We start from the raw sequence: 21685 nt of genomic DNA on the forward strand, positions 1-21685 counted from the left end.
CGAGGCGCATCCCGGGGGCTCCCGGGATGGAGCGGGGCGGTGCGCTCCGGTGCGAGCTCCGGCCCCGCGCACCGCCGGAGCTCCGCGGGTTCGTCCCTCCCGGTTCGTCCCTCCCGGTGCGGGGGGGCGGTGCCGGGGGGCCGGGCCGGGGCGGGGCGGGCGGCGGAAGCGGCGGCGGCGGCGGCGGCGGCGGCGGCGGCGCTGCGGGGCGGGCGGGCGGCCATGGCCGGGGCAGCCGGGCCGCCCCTGCCGCGGCTGCTGCTGCTGCTGCTGCAGCTCCTGGCGCTGCCCGCCGGCCGCGGCAACCGCACCGGCCCCGGTGAGTCCCGGCGGGGCGGGAGAGGGGGGATCGGCGGGGCCGGGGGGCGGCCGGCGGGGTCCCGGGGGGCAGAGGCGGCGGTGGGAAAGCGGCGGGGTGATGGTGGAGGGAGCCCCCGGAGCTGCCCCGGGTCCCGCAGCTGCTGCCGGGGTGGATCTGCAGTGACTTTGGGGTGTCTTCGTGCGTTCCCGAGGGAGTCGGAGGCTCTTGAGCATCCCCGGGGAGCAGCGCTTGTGCCGGTCCTGCAGAGCAGTGGGAGGTCAGGCTAGTCCCAGATGGTTCTGCTGTGTTTGCAGCGGTTGTTTTCCTTGGGTTTGCCTTGTTTTCTGGTTACTTTACTTCCAGGGCATGCAGACGGATGGATGAGAGCGGGGCTTTTGGGAGACCGGTGGGTCTAAGGTCCCGCGGGGATTGTGCCCCCCCTCCCCGGAGCTTCTGTGGCGGTGGAGAGGTTTGGGGAGGTGAGGTTGTTCACCTGCTCACCCCGTCACGGAGGTCGGCTCGATCTGCCCGTCCTGTCCTGTTGATGGTGGTTGTCGCTTCCTCACAGTCCGCAGAGCGTGCGGCTCTCGGGGAGCCACGGGCGAGATGGCCCCGTGCCCCAGGCCCACCCTGCTCTGGCATCCTGTTCGCTGGGTTCCCAGCCCTGGAGAGCTCCCCTGCGCCTCAGGTGTGGTGCTGGGTTTGTCTCGGCGCCGTCCCGCCGGCCGTGGGAATGCCTCGGTCGGGAATGCCTCGGTCGGGAATGCCGCGGTAGGGTTACGTCTGGGCGCTGGCAAAGATCAGCCTCTCCCCAGGGGAGCGAGGGGTCCCTGTTCTGCAACATTTGTAGGAGGATTTTTGACCCAGGATAAAGGATTTCTGTTACATTGTAAATGGGCAAACATCCTGCAACATGGCCCAGTCTTTTCTTGAGTCAGGTTCATCATCAACTTTGTAGCTTTAGACAGCGTCTGCTTTGAAATGAGGGCTTCATCCCTTTGATGGGAAGCCCTGTGGAACCCGCAGTCAAGGTATTATTTCCTAAAACTACCATGAGATCATCTTTGGACAAACAAACCCGAGCTGTAGCAGGTGACTCCTTAATCTGAAATTGAAATAATGTGTCTCCTCTGTGCATCAGGGATTCTACCACGTTCTGTTCCTTGTCTTAAAACACTTTCGTTTTTTGCATAATACGTTTGAAATCTGCTTGTGCGAAATCTGTATGGAAGAGGATGGAAAACAGCATCTACTGGACAGGTCTCTTGCTCTTAAAGCTTGTTTCACATCATGGAACAGTCAATTGGGACTTTCCAGGTGTTGCCATGCTGGTGCCGGGCAGACTGAATAGACGGGGATGGACACAAACAGAGCACAGCACATGCCAGAGAACTCTCTCTTGATGCAAATGCACTGCCAGAGCACACGCTTTGGCTGCAGTGACCTGTCTTTCAGGCTTTTCTGTGCTGATGTTCTGTTTATCTGTGGTATTTCCTTGTCAGCCCAGGTGGAGGGTGGCCTGGGAGTGACATACCAGCTTGCTGGTGCAGCTCTGGGTGCCCAGCACAGCCTGCGAGCAGGGGCTCAGCCCTTGGCACCACAAGAAGCTGTTTGTCAGTGGACTTTTTCCATAGCCCCAGCTGGTGCTTACCTGGTGGCAGGCAGTGCGTGGGCAGGGCAGATCTGCCTGCTCTGACCTGGTAATGCTCTTGAGCTCGCTCCACGTAATTGACCAGTCCTTAATAAAGAGCACTGCTGATTGCAGGAGTTTTTAATTTTGCAGCTGGTCTGCCCTTTCCTTCCCCAAAGCCACACAGAGCGAGCTCTGGTTTGGTGAGGACGTGCAGGGCAGGTGATGACCGTGGCTGACAGCTGGTGGGGTTGGGGCAGATTGTAGGTTGTCTGATGGGACCTGTTGCGTGGAGAAGGACCAGGGCTCTCCCAGCTCTAATCACACTTTGTGTCCCTGCCTACCCTCATCCTGTGCCCAAATGTCTCCATGGACTGCCAGAAACGAGAGTGCCAAGCATGCGTGGAGTGTGCTGGGGGTACAGACACCACTGATGAAAGCCTGCTCCTTTCCATAGCCCCAGTGTGGGAAATGTCCCCGGGCTGGCAGGGATCACAGCCAGCTCTTGTCTGCAGTACCCACGCACTGCGCTGGCGTTTCGGCCAGGGAGCATTGGTTTGAAAAGCCCCTTTTGTGGTGTCTGCTCCTTGCTGGCCTGGAGAGCAGTGTGACCCCGGCATGGGGACTGCAGTGGGACAGCTCTGCCCACAGGCTGTAGCCTCTTGGCCATCCTGCTCAAGGCTCACTTTTCCCTATGGCCTTTCCCGACTCGGTGGCTCTGCTCCCTTGGCTGGCCCCCACGGGTGCGTGGCTGGGGCAGCCCCTGCGGCAAGGTCAGGCAGCCGCACTCTTCCTCCAGGAGGAAATCCTCCAGCTGCCTTGTGTGCCTGGTATTTCTCGCTTTTCTGTTTCCTCCTTTCCCTGCTGGGATTGCAGGATGCCCGCAGGCTTTGGCTTGGTAGGTTGCCAAGGAGTTAAACCCATGATTATCGTTCCTGTCTCCTTGAAGTGCTGTGGGTGCAGGCCGGCGAGCGTCCTCCTTGGGGCATGAATAGTAGTTCCTGCTAGGATTAGATTCCTCCCGGCAGGAAGTACGTCCCAGGGATCTGGTCCTGCCTGAGGATTGTTTTCCTCTTTCTTTGCCATCTTTCTTACACAGAGTTGGGTCCTCTGTGTTTCCAGCATGACCCTGTGCAGCATTGGAGGAAGGCAAGTTAACTGCTATTCTGTGATAGAAGTGAAGAATCTGCCTCTGAAAGGTGCCACAGTTTCTCCCCACACTGGGAATTCCAAAGTAGGAAAGGAGCAGCAGGAAGCACTCCGCAGACATGTGAAGACATAACCTTCTACCCCCTTGCTGAGTGTTACCTTGGTTTTGGATGGGCAGCATGGCCTTGGCCCCGCTGTCTCTGTGCAGTTCTAGCCCTTTCTCAACTGGTGTGATGCTTCTTTTCCAGCCCTGAGTTGCAGTCTGGCTGGTTTGGTTAATGTATCATTTTGCTGGGGGTGATCTGTAGGTGTACAGCTGGGCAGAGGAATGGAGGATCTAGTTAGTCCTGATGGCACTTTGACTGAGTAGCTGTTGTTTTCTTGCCTGCCCTTTCAGCCTACCCCGGGGCTGTTCTCACTATCCCAGCAGCCTTTCTTCCAGCTAGGAAAATCTTTAGGCTTTAGAAGGTATGTCTGAAAGCAGAGTTACATTTGCGGCACATGAATTTTCATAGCGTCGTGTGTCACAGGAAGAAAATACCTGTGTCCTGAGCTGGGTAAATGCATAACCACAGAATGGTTTGGGTTGGAAGGGACCTTTAAAGATCATCTCATGGGCAGGGACACCTTCCACTAGACCAGATTGCTCCAAGCTCCGTCCAACCTGGCCTTGGACACTTCCAGGGTTGGGGCAGCCACAGCTCCTCTGGGCACCCTGTGCCTCCCGACCCTCACAGGGAAGGATTTCCTCCTAACGTCCAATCTAAATCTCCCCTCCTTTAGTTTAAAATCATTCCCCCTGTCCTTTCACTCTCTGCCCATGTAAAACATCAGCCCATGTGCTCAGCAAAAGACAAGGGCACAGCTCTTGCCTCTTGGCACCATTAACTGCTGCTGGGGCACAGGGCAGCCCTGTGCTGCCTGCACCCATCTGCTCTGCACTGTGCCCTAGGGTTTCCTGCTGCCTATTCCATCACCTTTCCTTCTGCCATCAACCTTTCCTCCTGACCTTTTCCTCCTCCTTGGTGTCTCTGGTGATCTCTCATCTTCAGGGCACGTCTCTCAGAGTGTAGTTTAGGCATCTGTTAGTGCTCTCTGGTTCAGGGTGATGGTTTTATAGCAGGAGTGTGGGTGGCTCTGGCTGGAGGTGCGTGGATCACCACATATCTAATGGGACTGGAATGAGAAATCAGGGACACAAAGTGCACTTTTCCAAGAAACATTAGGCCTCCTGTGTGCTTCTGTGGGTGGATAAAGCCCTGCAGCCTGCCCCCAGCAGCCCCCCTGCCAACTGCTGTGCTCTGTCCCTTCCAGACTCCCTGTATGTCTCCGAGTACTTCTCTCAGAGTGCACAGAAGCTGTCCTTCTACAGCTGGTATGGGAATGCCAAGCTCTTCCACTTCCACGTGCCAGAAGACACTGTGCTGCTACGTTGGCTCCTGCAGGCATCCCGGGGGAAAGGCCCTGAGTGCACCAGCATGGAGATCACTGTGTATGTATGTCCCTGTGCCAGGGCTTGTCCTTGTGAGCTTCTTGTCCCCTTGTCCCAGTCACTCGTGGCTGGGGCTGGTTGGTGGTGGAGGCTGGGCCCTTCAGTTGCGGGAGCTGTAGTTGCTTCATGCAGTAGCACTGAATCTGTGTTTAAACCTGTAGGAGTGTTTTATGTTCATGTTACCAGTGGATCTGGGGCTGCCTCTCTGGTGTGGTGTCCAAGAGACCCCTTAGGACACTGGAGAGAGCTTCACAGTGAGGCAGATGTGCTGCTCAGAGGTGCTCCTGGCCTGGCAGAACCTGCACATGGTGCCAAAGGATGTGGCAGGACTACAAGGAACTTGAGCAGACCTAAACTGGTTGGAGATGGGCAAACTGCCCAGTAGATAAGAACTGAGGAGATCTTGGGGCACTTTTTGAGGGGTGTGGCTGAGTGTGGAGCAGAGGTGGGAGAGGAATGTGGTGTCCTGTGGATACAAGAGCATGTGAAGATTGCAAACTCAGTCTCAGGGAAAGAAATGCTGCTTAAAGCAGTACTTGACTTGTTGAAGGATTTGAGGTCAAAAACTTGCCCAATTTTGAGCTTTATCTTTGGAGGACATCAAGCTTCCTCAGCAAGTTGTGCCCATGGAGTCACATGGGTCTCTAGCACCCGTTCCACAGAGATCTGGGAGTGACTGAAGCTGCTTGGCTTGTGCTTCCCTGGTCTGTCCTGGGCAGAGACTGGCGCTCTTAGTTGTTCCTGAGCAGCCTGGCACAGATGATCCTCCTGCTTTCTGCTTCCCAGAAAGGTTTCCAGTAGTTTGGGGGCATGAGGGACAAGGCAGCAGCTAAACAATAATCCAAGAAGTGATGGCTAACCCAGATAAGCTCCAAGGGGTAATAACATATCACCTGTCATGTTTGCTTGCTGGACCTGTTGCAGTGCAGTCCAAAAGCAATCAAATTAAATGCCAAATTGACTGAATAAATATCTCCCATGTTCCTTAGCTGTGTGTGTTCCTGCTGCTTCAAATGCTGGGCTTATCTGGAAAGCAGAAGTGCTGCTGTACTGAAGTCTGTAATATGGGTCTTCCTTGGAAAGTGTCTTTTCAGTCTGTCTGTCTGCCTTCCTTAAAAGAGGAAACACGAAGATGCAGATCTTAGCTAGAAAATAAAAGGTCTCTGTGGACGATTTTCCCTATATGGGGCATTTGCTGATGGTTATAAAGCAGTAGTCTGTGGGTGGGGCTTAACCTTAGTAAGTGTTGGAAATTTGCTTACAGGCTTGATGGAACCATGTAAATCTTAATCAGCTGCCAAGTGAAACCAATCTCTAAATAAATCCTGGATAAGCTAATAGCAGCCAGTCCTCACCAGAGGAAAATGATGACTGTACTTGAAAATGTGGGGTTTTCAGCCTGCTCCCTTTCCAATCCCAGGCCAGCCAGGGTGTCCCCTAGTTAGTTTGTATCCCAGGTTAGCTTGCCAGTGTCCCTACATCCCTGGCTTTACTCAGACCATGGTTTCTCTCGCAGGCACTTTCGCCACGGAGCCCCTCCCGTCATTAACCCGCTGGGCACTCGCTTTCCTGCCAACGCCACTGTCCGTCCCTCCTACAACATCAGCATCACCCTCAGCAGTGCTGTGCAAAACACCACCTTTGTGAATGTCACCACCCCTGCTGCTGGGGACTGGTTCATTGCTGCCCACCTGCCCGAGGCTGCGGGCAGGATTGAGGTGAAGGTGAGGGTCCTGCCCTGCGCTCTGCCCCGGCTGTCTCATCACAACCACGGCTGACCCCTGTGCTCTCCCCTCCTGCAGGGTTTCTCCACTCCATGCCCCTATATGTTCCAGGCAGATATGTTTGTGCTCAGACTCACTGATATGCCTGTCCTGGAGCCTGGTGTCCCCATGCCACACACCGTTGTCTCGCCTGCTAAGCCACTGCATGTCAAGTGAGTGGGAGCAGCGGGTGGGCAACTGAGGGCATGGCGGGGTGGGATTTCCCACATGAGCTGCTTAGGGGAAAGCCAGTGTTGTTCCCACATGGGGCTGAAGCTGGGGGGTCTCTGAGCCTGCAGCTAAGCTCCCTGCAGCAGTGGTAGGGTCTGCACGGGGAGCACACGAGCACCCTCCTCCGACTCTTCCCAGGTGATCACAGATTCAGCCGCAGAATTTTAGTTCTTCCAGATGTTTGCCTTGGGAAGGATTTTCACAGCACCAACCAGGGCAGTCTAGTTCTTGTCACAAAGCCCTGGGAACCTGGCTTGTGCTAAGAGTAGAAGCTCTGCAAACTGCTGCCCCCTCCTCCCGCAGGGTCTTCGTTCCCAAACACGCTTCAGGGATGCGGTTCCAGCTGAGCAGCTGCGTCACCAGCGAGCAGAGAGCCTGCAACGTGCGGGTGCTGCTGGGCTCCATCACCCTGCCCCAGTCCTTCCAGAGGAGCCTCACCTGCACCGGGAGCATCAACTGCAGCCTGGCCCTGGATTCGCCCCCCTGGGAGAAGTGGCTGCAGATCATGGTGGAGAGTCTCGGCACCACCAATGCCAGCGTGTCCCTGGAGATGCTGGCTTCTTTCACAGGTGTGAAATTCCATGTTCTTTAGCTGTAAGGGAAGGACCAGAGGGAACTCTGTGTGTGCTGTGTCTTCCTTGGGTCTCTGGGTGCCTGGCTGTGGTGGCCTATGCTCCCCAGCATGCTGGTTGCCTCCTCTTGGAGGCCCTAATTTTTGCTTTGAGGTCTAAATTGAAAGGTCCGGTGTTCACCCCAGAGAGGCTTTTGCTAGAGCTGCCTGTTTTGGAAACACCTGAAAAGTTCAATGTTATTTTTCTAAAGGTTGGTTGGGAAGCAGTGGCTGGCTTAAAATCTGGTGGGGAAAATAGCTTTGGGTGGTAGACCAGACTAAGGCTATGTTGACTACTAATTGGCCAAGAGCAGGCTACAGGCAGGAAACCACCTCACAGAGGTTTTCTTGGGGAAATGTCTGCGGTTGTTGTAAGGGGATGTCACCATCTCCAGTGGCACCTTGTGGCTCAGGTGGTCACAAGGTCCCTGTGGCTGTGATAGGCACCTTTGCACCTATTCCATGACCATAATCCCTGTTTGACTGCTGGAAGCTCACCAACTAGGTACATTTTTAAAGTTTTCTTCTGCTGGGGGTTCTGCTACCTCCTCTTCAAAGCAGAGCCTCATCCTGTGTGCTGGAAGACCTGGCACTGGCAGCAGAGATGTTAGAGGGCAGCACTGGTGTCTCTGGGAGCAGTGGACAGCTCCAGCAGTGGGAATCCAAGTGTCCCATTCGGCTCCATCTGCCACGGTGTGATGTGCCCATAGCTCCACTGGGTTGGCTTCTCTCTTCTGCTCAGCTTTGTTTGCTCACATATGGGGATCTGGGAGAGGCTTTTGTGCAGCCTGTGGCTGTGGGACAGCTGAGTGCTGAGCTCTGCTGCTGGTGAGTGAGCACTCCCTGGGCACATTGACAGTGCTGTGTTATCCCTTCTTCTCTTCCCCCTTCCCTGCAGCTCCAGGGTGCTTCCACCCACTCTACCACTGTCTGGCTCCCTTCAGTGTCCCAAATTGTGGGTGGTCCCCCTGCAAAAATAGTGCCTCAGGGACAGTTCATGCAGGGCATGAACCATCTGAAACCCCCAGTTTGTGCTGTCCCTTGGAGCGCTGGAGCTGCTGGGGCCCTGCCTGGGTGAGGTGCTAGACCTGGCTGTGCTGATTCCTCTCCTTTTTTGCTCTAGTTTGCAGACCAGGAAGCACCAGTTCTTTCCTTAACTTCATCAGCCTAAACCAGAGCCAGGCTGGTGCCAGACCAGGAGCAGCAGGCAGCTCTGCTCCAGCTGCTGGAGAGGCTCCACACAACGTGTCCAGCCAGCGGAGCTCCTGCCTGCAGAGCCAGCCCGTCGTGAGGGAGGACCTGGACGTGGTGTCCGTGCGCTACCGGCTCTTGAACGGTCCCAGTGTGCCCGTGAACTCCCTGTCCCCCACCGTCCTCCTGCTCAACCTGAACACGGGCATGGACAGCGGGGGATCGCTCGTGGTCAATCTGCTGCTTAACAAGGTGTGAAGGCTGAGGGACAGCGCTGTGTGCCCTTGGCAGGGCTGTGTCCCTGCTCCTGGGCTGCATGCTCCAGAGGTTGTAGGTACCAGTGGGACTATTTCTCTTTTTGTTGTTACAAAACACTCCGAGCCTGTTTTAGCTGCTTCCAGCGTGTCCCACCTGCCAGCTCCAATTCAAATGCCACAGCTTGTGGCATGTTGCGGCAGTGACGCAGAGGAGACAAAATGGAAAGCAGCTGCAATGCCATCTTCTCCACAGGAGCCTGGCACCTTGCCACCGGGAGAGGAGGCTGAGCAGGGGAACCCAGGGATGTTCCTGTCCAAGTCACTGATTCCCAGGCTCCTTCAGTGACATCCCCCCACCCCCACCACCACCAAAATCAGCCCCCTGAAATTCCATGAAACTTTTTGAGGGCTGGAGCAGAGCTCAGCCCTGATGTTCTGCAGACTCTGACTTGTGCCACCCTGTGCTGGTGCTGAAATGATGTGTGAGTATCCCAGCTTTGGGGCAGCTCACCAGGGAGGGTCCCCCCGGAGAGTCTCTTGCCTCTTAGTCACGACACAACACAGTGGCAACACGGGGTCAAGTGAACCAGAAACCTTCTGAATTGATGGGTGGCTTGACCTGCAGGATTTATTGTCCCATGGGCACTGTGGGAGAGGAATGGTGCAGGGGGATGGCATCGGGGCACTCTAACATGGGACAATGCTCTGTTTGCACAGACGTCTGTGAGCCTGGCCAATGCCACCGTGGTAGCCTGTGTGAGTGCTGCTTCACCAGTGCTGTCCCTCAACGCCACACAGAACTGCAGCACAGGTAGGAGAGATGCTGGCACTGCCACCAGCTCAGCTATGTCATCTCAGGGCTCTGCTTTTAGACCTGGAGAGGTATTAACAGACTCAGGGCTTCATGGAGTGTCCCAGAGAAACCGGTTTTGGCACAAACCCTCATGAGGTCTTTGTGCTGGCACATTCCCAGGGTGCTGGGGTGCAGGTGGTGGTCTGGCACCACCTTTGGTGGTCTTCCACCAAAGGAAGGGCTGGTTACCAGCTGGGGCTCTTCCAGCCTTGTTGGCAGGAGGTTTGGGGATGGTGAAGATACTGCTGCTGTGCAAAGCAGCTAAGCTGTGCACTGGAGGACCAGCCAAGACAACAGGCTGTTCCAGGTGCTCTGTGCTGCTCAGGCATGTACCAGGAACTGAGATAAAAGACAAAACTCAAGAAAAAGGGTCTTGGGAGCAGGGGTCCTCTCATGTGCCTGGTGCCTCCTGAGCATGGGAGCAAGGAGCCACAGGAGGCAGCTGATTCCTGTGTGGTCAGTCTCAGCCTGGAGTTGCTGTGGGCCCTTCTCCTCAAGCCCTGGCACATCACAGCACCCTCTTTTCTTTCAGCTTTTTCCCAGGGCTACCCTCTGAGTGTGAGCACGTCCTCTGGGGAAGCGATGCTGATTGTCCTGTACCCACAGACTGATGACTGGTTCCTGTCCCTGCAGCTCCTCTGCCCCAGGGGACAGGGGTGAGTCTGGATATCATCCTGCTACATCCCACTGCCCTTGGCTTGTGTGAGCAAACCTAACTCCCTGTCCTCATGTCCGGGCTGTGGGCTCCTCTCACCTGGTGGCAGTTGAACTGGGGCTGGAGAGGGACAAGGAGGTGGGTGGCCCTGCTGACATGCTCCCTTGTGAGCACCCAAGCTGCTTTGATGCTGAGCTGGCACATCTCATGTAGACTGCAGATGGTAGAGCCTGCCTAGGTGAGCTTCCCCTTCCCCAGGTGGATTTGGAGGTAATAAATCGGGAAATAATTGCTGCTGTTACCCTTCTGGGAGGTCTCTGAGATGCAGGCAGCTGTACCCGAATTCCTGCAGTTTACCTTCTTGCTGGTTTCTTGTGTAAGGAGCCAAGTGCATGATGCAAAACAGCACTGGTGACACTGGTCCTGAGGACAGTCATGGGCACCAGGGTCTGCCATGGGGGTCTGAGGAGAGCTGGCACCCACCTGGATATCAGTCTGGCAGCCCAAGTGGCGAGGGAGCAAACTCTGCTCCTGGCTCTTGGGAGGGATGGAGCAGCTCCCCAACCACCAGGGAGTTGCACGCAGGAGCGTGGCCTGGCCATCAGGAGCAGGGCACAGGGCTGCCCCAAGGCCTGTGGCACCAAGGGGACCTTGGGCTGTGCTTGCAGGGACTGTACCAGTGCAGAAGCCAAAGTGACAGTGTTCGCGTACCTCACGCCCTGCTTCAACGACTGCGGGCCCTACGGGCAGTGCAGCCTCCTGCGCAGACACGGCTACCTCTATGCTGGCTGCAGCTGCAAGGCTGGTGAGTGCCTTCTCCTGGGGAGCTTTGCCATCCTCCCCGAGGGGACAACACAATTTAGAGTGGTGGTGTTTGGGTGGGGGAGCCTGGGGTCTGTCATGGCTGGCAGTGTCACAGTGCCTGGGGAAGCAAAGTTCTGGAAGCACAGAGCAGCCCAAGGGTGATGGGGAATTGGGATGAGGACAGCTTGGAGTCCCCCAGGGCTTGGAGAAGTGCTTTTGAGCATCCCCAGAGAGATCAGGGTGCCTGAAAATGCCTATGTGAGAGCCTGTGCCTCTCAGGGAGGTTGGCTGTGTAGGTTCCTGGTATGGCATGTGATGAGGCCGGGCTGCGGTCCCTGTGTGTCTCCTGCCAAGAGCCTTAGACTCGGAGGTGCCCCTGGAGGAGGAATATCTGTGTCAGCTCCTAATTATCTTAATGACCTGGGAAGTCTGTGGCGTAGGGAAGATGAGCTCTGCTGTGCCTGCGTGGGTCTGTGTACCTGTTCTGAGCAGAAGGACAAGGCAAAATGTGGTTCCCTGCTGCTCTGGGCCTGAGCCAGGACCTCCCTGCTGCAGTGCTGAGGGTGGGTGAGGAGCAAGATGGGGAGCAGCATCCCAATTTCCCTGAGGGCTGCCAGGTTCTGGGAAGCACAGAGCACCTTAAGGGAACTGGGGAATCAGGATGAGGACAGCTTTCTGCTGAATCACTCCGAGCAAAATGCCCCATCTGCATATTTGTGACCCAGAAATAAACTGGAGAGAGGAGCTTCCCTGGGCTCTGCCTGGCAGGGAGCCAGCACACAGGGCAGAGCTGCTGCTGTGAGTTCCAGTGACTCTGGAATGGGATGGATGCTACTGTTAACTCTGCTCCTTGACCATGGAGTGCCTGCACACACCCCGGCTGCCCTGTGGCTGACCTCCTTTTTTCAAAAGGGCATGGCCATCCTAATCTTTATTTTAAATAATTTAAATAATTTTAGAAAAGAAAAGGCAGATTTGAGTTCATAGAGATTGACTCAGTTCAGTCCCTGGTATCCAGTCAGAGGCTGAGAGTTGTGTTTTGTGCCAGGCACTGTCCTTTAGGAAACATTCACTCCCACTCTCCTGTGCAGCCCTGGATGTCACCATGGGCTGAGGCAGTGGGTTTGTTCAGCCTGTGGAAGAGAAGCTGGAGTGGGACCAGTCACACTTTCTGCTGCCCACAGAGGTTACAGGGACCCTGGAGCCAGCTACGCAGGGTGAGCACAGGGAAAGGGCAAGAGGCCACAGACATTGGCTGCAGCAAGGAAATTTTCACCTGAAGTGAAGAAGATGCATGTTTTCCCCTTTCAGAGCTGTTCATTTTTGCACACTTTCCAGGTCTCCATCCTTGGATATCTTCAAAAGTCTGTTGGGGAAGGTCCAGAGCAGCCTGACCTGGCTTTGGGTCTGCCCTACTGTGACAGCTGGTAGGAGAGGAGCCCAGTGGCTGCCTCAGTGCTGGGGATCGTTCTCCACTTGATTCCTGGGATCTGTAGGGATCTTGCATCCAACTTACACCATCATGTGAAGCATCTGAATCTTGAGTGCTTGATGTTCCAGCAGCAAGTAGCATGTGTGCTGAGTTACTGTAGGGACGGAAAGTACCAGTCTGGATGTAGGATGGCCTCTGCTACATGGAAACACCCTGGGGGAATGTCCTCAGGGCAGCCACAGGGCTCTGCTGGGGTTCTGCAGCTTCCCACAGCAGAGCATGCAACGAGTAATGAGACCACCCTGAGAGCAGGAATGTGACAGGCTGGTGGAGAGAAGGCTCGGGGACAGTCTGGGTGTGGGATTGCTCCTTCTCAGCAATTCCAGGCTCCTGCTGGGTACTGTGGGAGGACAAGGCAGGGCCTGTGAGATCCACAGAAGCCTCTCTGTCCACAGGTTGGGGCGGCTGGAGCTGCACGGATGACACCAAGGCCCAGACCGTGGGTGCACAGAACTTGGCCACGCTCCTGCTCACCCTGAGCAACCTCATGTTCCTGCCCGCCATTGCAGTCGCTGTCTATCGCTACTACCTGGTGGAGGCCTCTGTCTACACCTACACCATGTTCTTCTCCACGGTAGGGACTGCCTTGTGTCCCCTGACACCTCCCCCTGAGCTCTGGGAATGCTGCACCAGACTGAAGCCCTTGATGGAGCAGCCCATCCTGGAGCTCCACAAGGAGCTTCTGGGATCATTGGACAAGCACCTCCATGGACACGTTGTAGAATCCAAGAAAGCTGAAGGGTTGGAATGGACCTTAAAAATTACCTGATTCCATGGACAGGGACATCTCCCACTAGACCTGGTTGCTCAAGGTCTTATCCAACCTGGCTTTGAATACTTCCAGGGCTGGGGCATCAACAACCTCCCTGGGGAACTTGTTTCAGTGTCTCACCATGCTCAGAGTCAAAAATTTCTTCCTAATATCTAACATAAATTTTCCCTCTTTCAATTTGTACCCATTAGTCCTTGTCCCATCACTCCAGTTCCTGAGAAGGGTCTCTCTCCAGCTTCCCTGTAGCCCCCTTCAGACACTGGAAGGTGCTATGAGTTCTCCATGCAACCTTCTCTTCTCCAGGCTGAACAGCCCCAACTTTCTCAGCCTGTCTCCATAGGGGAGGTGCTTCAGTCCTCTTGTCAACTTCATGTCCCTGCTCTGGACTTGCTCCTATGTCCTGCCCTTTCAGAACTGCTGGGACGGGGTAGGGTGCCTGCTCTCACCTGCTTTCCATAATGCCACAGTGGTTTGGTGAAGCTTCCTGGAGCCACTGCAGGAGGGATCCTGCCTGTGGGCTGAGCCTTCTCCTGCCTCCCCTTCCCAGTGAGCCATGTGGTGCTGCTGGGTCCATGCTGACCTTTGCTTTTGTCCCTGGCCACAGTTCTACCACGCGTGTGACCAGCCAGGCGTGGCTGTGATGTGCATCATGGACTACGACACCCTGCAGTACTGCGACTTCCTGGGCTCCGTGGTGTCCATCTGGGTCACCATCCTGTGCATGGCCCGTGTGAAGAAGATCCTGAAATACGTGAGTGTCAGGTGACCCCACGTGGCCCAGCCAGACCCAAGCCAGCCAAGCCATGAGTGGCCATGCTGAGCCCTCTCACCGCTGTGTTTTAATGACACAGCTGGGTGACAGAGCCTGCTTGTCACCCAATGCCACCCTGGGTTGTTTTGTCCCAGGAGTTTGGCTCGTGGACCTGTGTGCTTGTAGGGGCTGGGCCTGAAGATTTCCCCTGAGATTTGGGGTAAAGGTTCGTGGGTTCTGTGGTTTCCCCTTGAAAGTGTTTTTCCTGACTCTTGCATGGATGCAGAGCTGAGTAGCAAGAAGAAGAGGTCCTCCTTGCCTCTAGCATGTCTGGCTGTACTCTCTCAACAGATGAGCTCCTGACAGTAGTGGTGGTGTCTCTTTTCCAGGTCCTTTTCGTCTTGGGGACCTTGTTAATTGCCATGTCCCTGCAGCTGGACCGCAGAGGGGTGTGGAACATGATGGGTCCCTGCCTCTTCGCCCTTGTCATCATGGTTACAGCGTGGGTAAGTGAGGGCAGCCAGGCAGGACCTGCTGCCCTTTGCTCCCCATGGGGAATGGTGGCGGTAGAGCAGACCCAAGGCTCCAGCCCATCCACAGGCATGCCTTGGTCACCCTGAAACATCCAGGTGGAGGGGGCAGGGCAAGGGATTCACTTTCCAGCCCTGCAGTAGCTGAGGAATCCCCTGGTTCTGGGTCTCAGACCTGGAGCTGCAGTGCTGTCCCGAAACATGGGCTGTGGCTTGGCCCTGGGCAGGAGCTGTAGCCTCTGCACTGGGCTCTGGTGCCACAGCTGGTGGGGAGATTTTGCACAGCAGAGGTGGGCCCAAGCAGCGGGGGGCTGAATTCCTCAGGGACAGCAAGCACCCTGGGAGGTTGGCAGATGCCCTGGGGTCCATTTCCCCCCTGCCTAAGCCTCTGCTTGGCTGCTCTGACCCCCCCAGGTTCACCACGGAGCGAAGCGCAGGCACTGTTACCCCTCCTCGTGGAAGCGCTGGGTTTTCTACCTCCTTCCAGGGATCACCTTGGCTTTCATTGCCATCTCAGTGTACGCTTTCATGGAAACCAATGAGAACTATTTCTACACCCACAGCATCTGGCACGTGCTGGTGGCTTGCAGTGTCGCTTTCTTGCTCCCTCCTCGGGACAAGCATAAGAAGCCCTGGGCCTGGTCCCAGAAGCTCACGTGTCGCTATCAGATCTGCCAGAACGACCGTGAGGAGCTCTATGCTGTGACCTGAGGTGTCCTGGTCACAGGGGTGGAGGGATGGGGAAGCTGCTCTTGGCCGGGGCTGCCCCTTGCACGTCAGACGTGCTTGTTTCCTGGACAGGAGGGCGCAGCATGGACTGGGTTTAAAGATGAAGATGGTTTGGGCTGGTCTTGTGGAGAAAGTTTGGGGCCACCTCTGCTTTTCTGCTGGGGTGGGGCAGGCTCTTCATGGTTCCACATCAAAGAATAGCCTGTCCACCACCTCCCCATAGCCCTGGGGGAAATCGCCAACCCTTCTTCCCCCGCTGCTGCATCCATGAGGCTTGGGCTTAGCCCACACTGAGCTGGAGCCAAGGCTTTGGCTGCTGGGCTCTTCTCTGCACCCCGTCCTGGTAGAGGATGTGGGACAAGGACCTCCCCTGCCATCCTGCAGTCACCACTTGAACCCAAGAGAAGAACACGTTTCTTCTGTTCTGGGGAGCAAATGCTGCCCTTGGTGCTGATGGGAAGGGAGGGAGCTGATCCCAACACGTGCTGGGCTCTTGGCTGCCATCTCCTTGGGAGTCTGGAGCCTCTCTCCCTTTGAAACAGGTGCTGCTGCTCTTACCCAGTCCTGGTTCTGTGGGGGGGAAATGAGGCTGGGACTTGGGCCCTGGATTCAGGATCCGACCCAGCAGGAATGTGAAAATCCCCATGTGGGGACATGCAGGAGGCAGCAGCAGCATCTCAGCCAGAGCTGTGAAACCCACAGCAGTGCAGGGTTTAGTCTGAGTTTAACTTCAGCTCTGGAAGGAGCCAGGCTGACGGTGTTCAGGGATTCACTGTTTTCCTCCTTTTGGGGGGTTTGGCACGGGCAGGGCTCTGTCTGGGGCAGCGCAGGTGCTTCAGGGTGGTGCCTGAGCTGCTCCTCCAGCCTGCTGTGCCTCAGAGCCTGGATGTACTGCAGGGTCCTGAGGCCACAGCAGTGTCCCAGCCCAGCCAGGAGCATCACTGGGGGCTCCCCAGGTGGCCACGGTCTCCTTTGCAGTGTGTCTCACCTTAGCCTTACTCTAGGGCACGCAGAAAGCAAGGGCAGAACTTGGCAACCAGGGAAGTTGTCTTTGCCCATCCTTCTTCTACAGATAAGGGCTCGCCTACATCGTTCCAGCTGTGCCAGCCCAGTGTGTGCTGCTGGGAGCCCCTCCTCAGGTGGCTTTGGGGAGGAAAGAGCTTTTAATGAAGGATTTGCCTCCTCGGGGTTCTTTCTTTGCTTTGAAGAGCATCCAGCTCAGCTCTGCACTTTATCCCTCTGCCTCCCCTTCCTCTGCAAAGTCTCCCTTTTTAAGCAGGCACGGGACAAGTGAAGGACACTTGTCCACACCCAGCAGTGTCATCCCCCCCCACCCGTGTCCCCTGCGTTTCTCTGTGCTGCTGCCATCCAGGGCAGCACGGCGAGAAGGGGAACATGGGGCCCTCAGGGCTTCCTCCAACTTTCACCACTTTCAGGCACTTTTTTTTCCCCTGTCTCGGTTTGCACAGCGGTGCTGAGGCCCCAGCACTGTGGCAGGCGACTGCCGCTCCTTCACAGCCGTGCCGTCCATGTCGGGCTGCAGGTGGGACCCAGGTGCCACCAGACTGGTCTGGGTGCTGCCAGTGTGGCCCAGGTGCTGCTAGTGGGACCTGGGTGCCACCAGTGTGACCTGAGTGCTGCCAGTGTGACTTCGGTGCCAGTGGTGCAACCTGGGTACTGCCAGTGTGGCCCAGGTGCCCCCAGTGTGACCTGGGTGCCACCAGTGTGACCCAGGTGCTGCCAGGGTGGCCCAGGTGCCCCCAGTGGGATCTGGGTGCCACCAGTGTGACTTGACTGCTGCCAGTGTGACCTGGGTGCCACCAGTGTACCTGGGTGCTGCCAATGTGACCTGGGTGCTGCCAGTATGACCTGATGCCACTGATATGGCCAGGTATTGCTGGTTATCATAGAAAGCAATAATTCCTCATCGGGCCTTTCCCTTCAGGGATTTCCATGCTCGAAGCAGGAGAAGCTTTGGGGCAAGAAATCCCGCTGACATGATTGTTTATTTTGTGTTTGATCGTTAATTTTTGCTTTGCCCCCTCCCTGCTGACCAGGCCTTGGTGCCTGCAGGAGGGAGGGTTAATTATTTTGGGTAAAATCTGAGCAAATTCCTGTGTCTGGGGGAAAAAAAATGGTTATTTTTTTCTTTGCTGTTAATACCTGTGATTATTTTATACGGTAAATTTTAAAGCTTACGGTTTTATAATTTAATAAAGGTGACGGTATTTGCGGGCAGACGCCTGGTGGCTTCAGTCACACAACCTCAGGGCTTGAAGGGGCCTCTAGAGATCATCCCATCCACCCCTGTTGCCCAGGCAGGGCCATCTGGAGCAGGAGACACAGGAATGTGTCCAGGTAGGGTTTGGAATGTCCCCAGGGAGGGAGATTCCAGCCTTCCCCGGGCAGCTGTTCCAATGCTCTGCCACCCTCCATGGGAAGAAGTTCTTCCACACAGAATATCCTGATCCACGGATCATCCAGTCCAATTCCCGGCCCTGCACAGACACCCCAACAACCCCACCCTGTGCCTGAGCATTGTCCAGACGCTCCTGGAGCTCTGGCAGCCTCGGGGCCGTGCCCATTCCCTGGGGAGCCTGGGCAGCGCCCAGCACCCTCTGGGGAAGAATCTTTCCTTGGTATCCAGCCTGACCCTGCCCTGGCACAGCTCCAGCCGTTCCTCCGAGTCCATTGAGGTGGAAGTCCACGTCGTTTAGTTCAAGCCCATCCCTGGTTCTGTCTCTGGGCACCGCCGGGAGGAGCCGGGGCCACCCTCGAACCCCCTCCGGTCTTGGCGGGGACGAAACGCGGGCGGGGCACGGCCCCTCCCGGCCGCCGTCGTGCTCCGTCCGTGCCAGCCAATGAGCGGTGGCCGTGGCCGTGCTTGAGGCCGCGCGGGGCGGAAGCGGAAGCGGCAGCGGCGGGGCCGGGGCGGGGCGGGGCGGGGGCCGCGGGGCCGGAGCGATGCCGCTGCACCGGTTCCCGCCACGGCTCTGGGCCGCGATGCGGATGCGGGAGGGCATCTGCGCCCGGCTGCCGCAGCACTACCTGGCCTCGCTTCAGGACGACACGCCGCCCACCCCCGTGCACTGGCAGCCGCACGGCCTGCGCTACCGGCGGAACCCGCGCACCGGCGAGCGCGAGCGCGTGCAGGACGTGCCGGTGCCCGTGTACTTCCCGCCGGCCGCCAACGAGGGGCTCTGGGGCGGCGAGGGATGGATCCGCGGCTTCCGCTACGCGCGCAACGACAAGGTGAGCGCTGCGCCCTTCCCCGAGCCCGGGCCGGTGCCACCGGGGCCTGCTGGCAGCGGCCGCCGCCTCCCCCCGGGGCAGCCCCTGACGGCCGCGCCGTGCCCAGCTCTCCACCAGGCTGCCCAAGACGTGGAAGCCGCAGCTCTTCGAGCGGCAGTTCTACAGCGAGATCCTGGACGCCACGCTGACCATCACCGTCACCATGCGCACGCTCGACCTCATCGACGCCGCCTTCGGCTTCGACTTCTACATCCTCAAGGTACGGCCCGCGCCCGGCGGGGCTCCCGGCCAGGCAGGGCTGTGCCCACGGTGCGCCATGGGCGGGCAGGCAGGGCATCCTAGAATTCAGGCGCAGAAAATCCCAAGTTGGAATAGGCCCCCAAGGATCATCCAGTCCAGCTCCTGGCCCTGCACAGACACCCCAACAACCCCACCCTGTGCCTGAGCATTGTCCAAATGCTCCTGGAGCTCTGGCAGCCTCGGGGCCGTGCCCATTCCCAAACCTGTTCAGCGCCCAGCACCCTCTGGGGAAGAACCTTTCCCTGATCTCCAGCCTGACCCTGCCCTGGCCCAGCTCCAGCCACTCCCTGGGTCCTGTCCCTGGCACAGGGAGCAGAGATCGGAGCTGCCCCTTGGCAGGAGCTGCAGCCCCTGCTGAGCTCTGCCCTCAGTCTCCTCTCCTCCAGGCTGAACAAGTGCTGCAGTTAATGTTTTAGCACAGCTCTAATGCTCCCAGCCTTTAATACCTTCTTGACTGGAGCCCTTGATATTCAAACTCAGACATGTGATCAGATTGTCTCCAGAACAAATCCAACAGACCCTTCCCCTTTCACAGCATGTGTTCTGGAGCCTCTGCTGTGTGTGGATAAACTGCCAGTGCTGTCAGTGTGCTGGGAGACTCCTGTGTTCCCTGGCAGCTGGTCCCTTGGTGTAGCTTAACTCCAGGCTCCCTTTCTCCAGACTCCCAAGGTTGACATGTGCTCCAAGCTCGGGATGGATTTGAAGCGGACGATGCTGCTGCGCCTGGCCCGGAGGGATCCTGAGCTGCATCCCAATGATCCAGCCAGGAGAGAGGCCATCTATGACAAGTACAAAGTGGGTTCCTGGCCTGCAGTCCCTGTCCTGGTGTTTGCTGCTTGGAGGGTCACCTGTCATTGGTGTTGGTGCTCCTGTGCTGAGGGATGAGGGTATGGGCAGAGAAAATATAGACATCATCAGGTTTTTCTTGTCTTTCTGTGGGCTGCTAATTTTTGTACTCATCATTTAGGGACACAAGAAGCAGTATTTTTGCTGTGACTGAGGCCAGTGAGAGGCTGCAATAAAAAACAGTAAGAATTTGTACTACCCCTGGAAGGAGGAGCCCAGAGTGCCCATGTGCTGTTCAGTTTTGTGCAGCTGGTGGTGGTTGCCAGCGTGGAAACACCACCAGCACCCACAGTCCGTGGAGTTGTGCTGAGAAACAGCCCCAGAACTACATAAAAGAACTGCAAGAGCAGACACAGCTGATCAGAGAGCAGGACCCCTGCTAAGGAGAAAGGAGAGAAGGGAAGTGGACCTTGGGTGTTAGAAATGCGGGAACAGTGCTTTAAGATTTGTCTGTAGTAATGCTCCCACTGGATTACATGTTTGTGTCCTGGGCATAGGGAGGATTTGCATCTCGGTCACCTGCAAAGACTGTGCTACCTTCTTTTTTTATCACAGGAATTTGTGATCCCAGAAGAAGAAGCTGAATGGGTTGGCTTGAGTTTGGAAGAAGCCATCGAAAAACAGAGGCTCCTGGAAAAAAAGGTGAGTTCCTGAGGCAGTGCTCAGCACTGAGGTGTTGTGGCTGCACATCCAGCTTCTTCAAAGGATGTGTTCACCCACGTGCTCCAGTACAGCTCTGATGGCAGGCAATGTGAGGAGGGAGGGAAAGGAAAAGGAAGGAAGGAAAGGGATCCTTGGGGGCTACTGATGGTTCTCATCTGCTCTCAGAACTGGGGAAGCTGCTGATTGTCCCACACAGGTGCCTGCCCTCTCTGAGGGAGGGTTACAGAGCTGAGCAGTAGCTGTGGCACAACAGGTTGCCTTGTTCAGCCCCTCAATAAAACCCAGTCACATCTTCCTCTGCCAGCAGTCCCTGGGCTCCCCACTGCACCTCCCCTTGTTGCTGCTCATGTTCACTCCCCTTTTAAGTGGTTTATCCTCTGCTTTGTTACAGGACCCTGTCCCACTCTTCAAGGTGTATGCTGAAGAGCTCGTCAGCCAGCTGAAAGAACAGCAACAGGCAGTGCAGAAGCAGTAGAAGGAGAGAAACCTTGGGAGCAAAAGCCTGCTGCAGATAAAGCAGTGGGGTTCAGGGGCTCTGCTGTCTGAGTCACGCTGGTGGGGAAGAGGCCACGTGAAAACCATGTTCCTGAAGTGTCATGACAGCCTAAATTCAGTGAGGACCTGTTCCTGTGGTCTGAGGAAAGAGTTTCTGTGCTGTGGCTCTGAGAGTTCTTGTCAGACTGACTCTGTAGAACTTCTGCCTGTAGGAGCAGTTGGCTGCTGTGGAGAGCCCACTTGTGATACAAAATACATATTTTGGTATTAAAAGCAGTAAGCTTCTCTCTGATACTTATCAGTGTGTTGTAGCAGGGACTGTGAGACACAGTGTAACTCAGATCAATGCCCAGCTTCATCCAGCAGAGATGGTTGTGCCCCAAAAGTGTGACCCCGAACCCCTCAGCAGGTGGGGCTGAGCTCCCCAGCACAGCTCGCTAACCCCTGGGTTACAGCCCTGTTTCTGTTGTAAGTTGGTGACTTTTAAATCTTCTGTTTTGTAAAAATGTAGCTGAAGTGGGTGTTGAAGCCTTTGCTGCTGTCTGGTGACAAGGGATTGCAAAGCACTTGCCATAATTACAGGCTGAGGAACAGCACTGGGAGTCCCTGGTGTTGTCTGGAAGCTTTGTGGTGGTGCAGTGAGTTTCTGGGTGGATCAAAATCAGCCTCACCCCCTTTCCCCTCAGCTCTGAGGTGAGGGACAAGCACAGAGCTTGCAGGCTGAACCTTGTGTGGGTTGTCTCTCTGGATCATTGCTTGCTCCTGGAAGAGACTTTTCCTTACCCCTGTCTTGGGCTTCCCTCTCTCTGCCCATCAGGGCAAGTGCACTGCCTTGGTTTGTGAGCCACAGGACTGATGAGAGAGAAACTGGGCTTGTAGAGCAGCATGTGGCTCATCCCCTCTGCACTGGAATGGAGCA

At 56.4% G+C, this 21685-nt stretch overlaps 2 protein-coding genes across 5 annotated transcripts; both read left to right on the forward strand.

Annotated features, from left to right (window-relative positions):
* Positions 1 to 219: 219 nt before the first annotated feature.
* On the forward strand, positions 220 to 17448 carry PGAP6 (post-GPI attachment to proteins 6). 4 transcript variants are annotated; one of them, XR_007207112.1, is made up of 14 exons: positions 530 to 780; positions 4395 to 4572; positions 6089 to 6296; positions 6375 to 6508; positions 6870 to 7135; positions 8300 to 8619; positions 9342 to 9435; positions 10010 to 10133; positions 10801 to 10937; positions 12824 to 13002; positions 13805 to 13951; positions 14341 to 14457; positions 14896 to 16844; positions 16905 to 17448. XR_007207112.1 is itself a non-coding variant. In XM_048321031.1 (13 exons), exons 1-13 carry the CDS (start codon positions 223 to 225, stop codon positions 15190 to 15192), a joined length of 2298 nt encoding a protein of 765 aa, XP_048176988.1. In that variant the 5' UTR covers positions 220 to 222; the 3' UTR covers positions 15193 to 17448. The 4 variants fall into 4 exon arrangements, 3 of the variants coding, with proteins under 3 accessions (XP_048176988.1, XP_048176989.1, XP_048176987.1); XM_048321031.1 differs by lacking the exon at positions 530 to 780 and adding an exon at positions 220 to 319 and having other exon boundaries at positions 14896 to 17448; XM_048321032.1 differs by having other exon boundaries at positions 519 to 780; positions 6408 to 6508; positions 14896 to 17448.
* A 667-nt stretch (positions 17449 to 18115) lies between these two features.
* MRPL28 (mitochondrial ribosomal protein L28) lies at positions 18116 to 21058 on the forward strand. The gene is made up of 5 exons (XM_048321278.1): positions 18116 to 18462; positions 18569 to 18721; positions 19423 to 19557; positions 20164 to 20250; positions 20663 to 21058. The coding sequence occupies exons 1-5, from the start codon at positions 18175 to 18177 to the stop codon at positions 20744 to 20746; spliced, it is 747 nt and encodes a 248-aa protein (XP_048177235.1). The 5' UTR covers positions 18116 to 18174; the 3' UTR covers positions 20747 to 21058.
* The last annotated feature ends 627 nt before the right edge of the window (positions 21059 to 21685 follow it).

Source organism: Corvus hawaiiensis, chromosome 16 (assembly GCF_020740725.1).
Source record: "Corvus hawaiiensis isolate bCorHaw1 chromosome 16, bCorHaw1.pri.cur, whole genome shotgun sequence".
NCBI classification, from domain to species: Eukaryota; Metazoa; Chordata; class Aves; order Passeriformes; family Corvidae; genus Corvus; species Corvus hawaiiensis.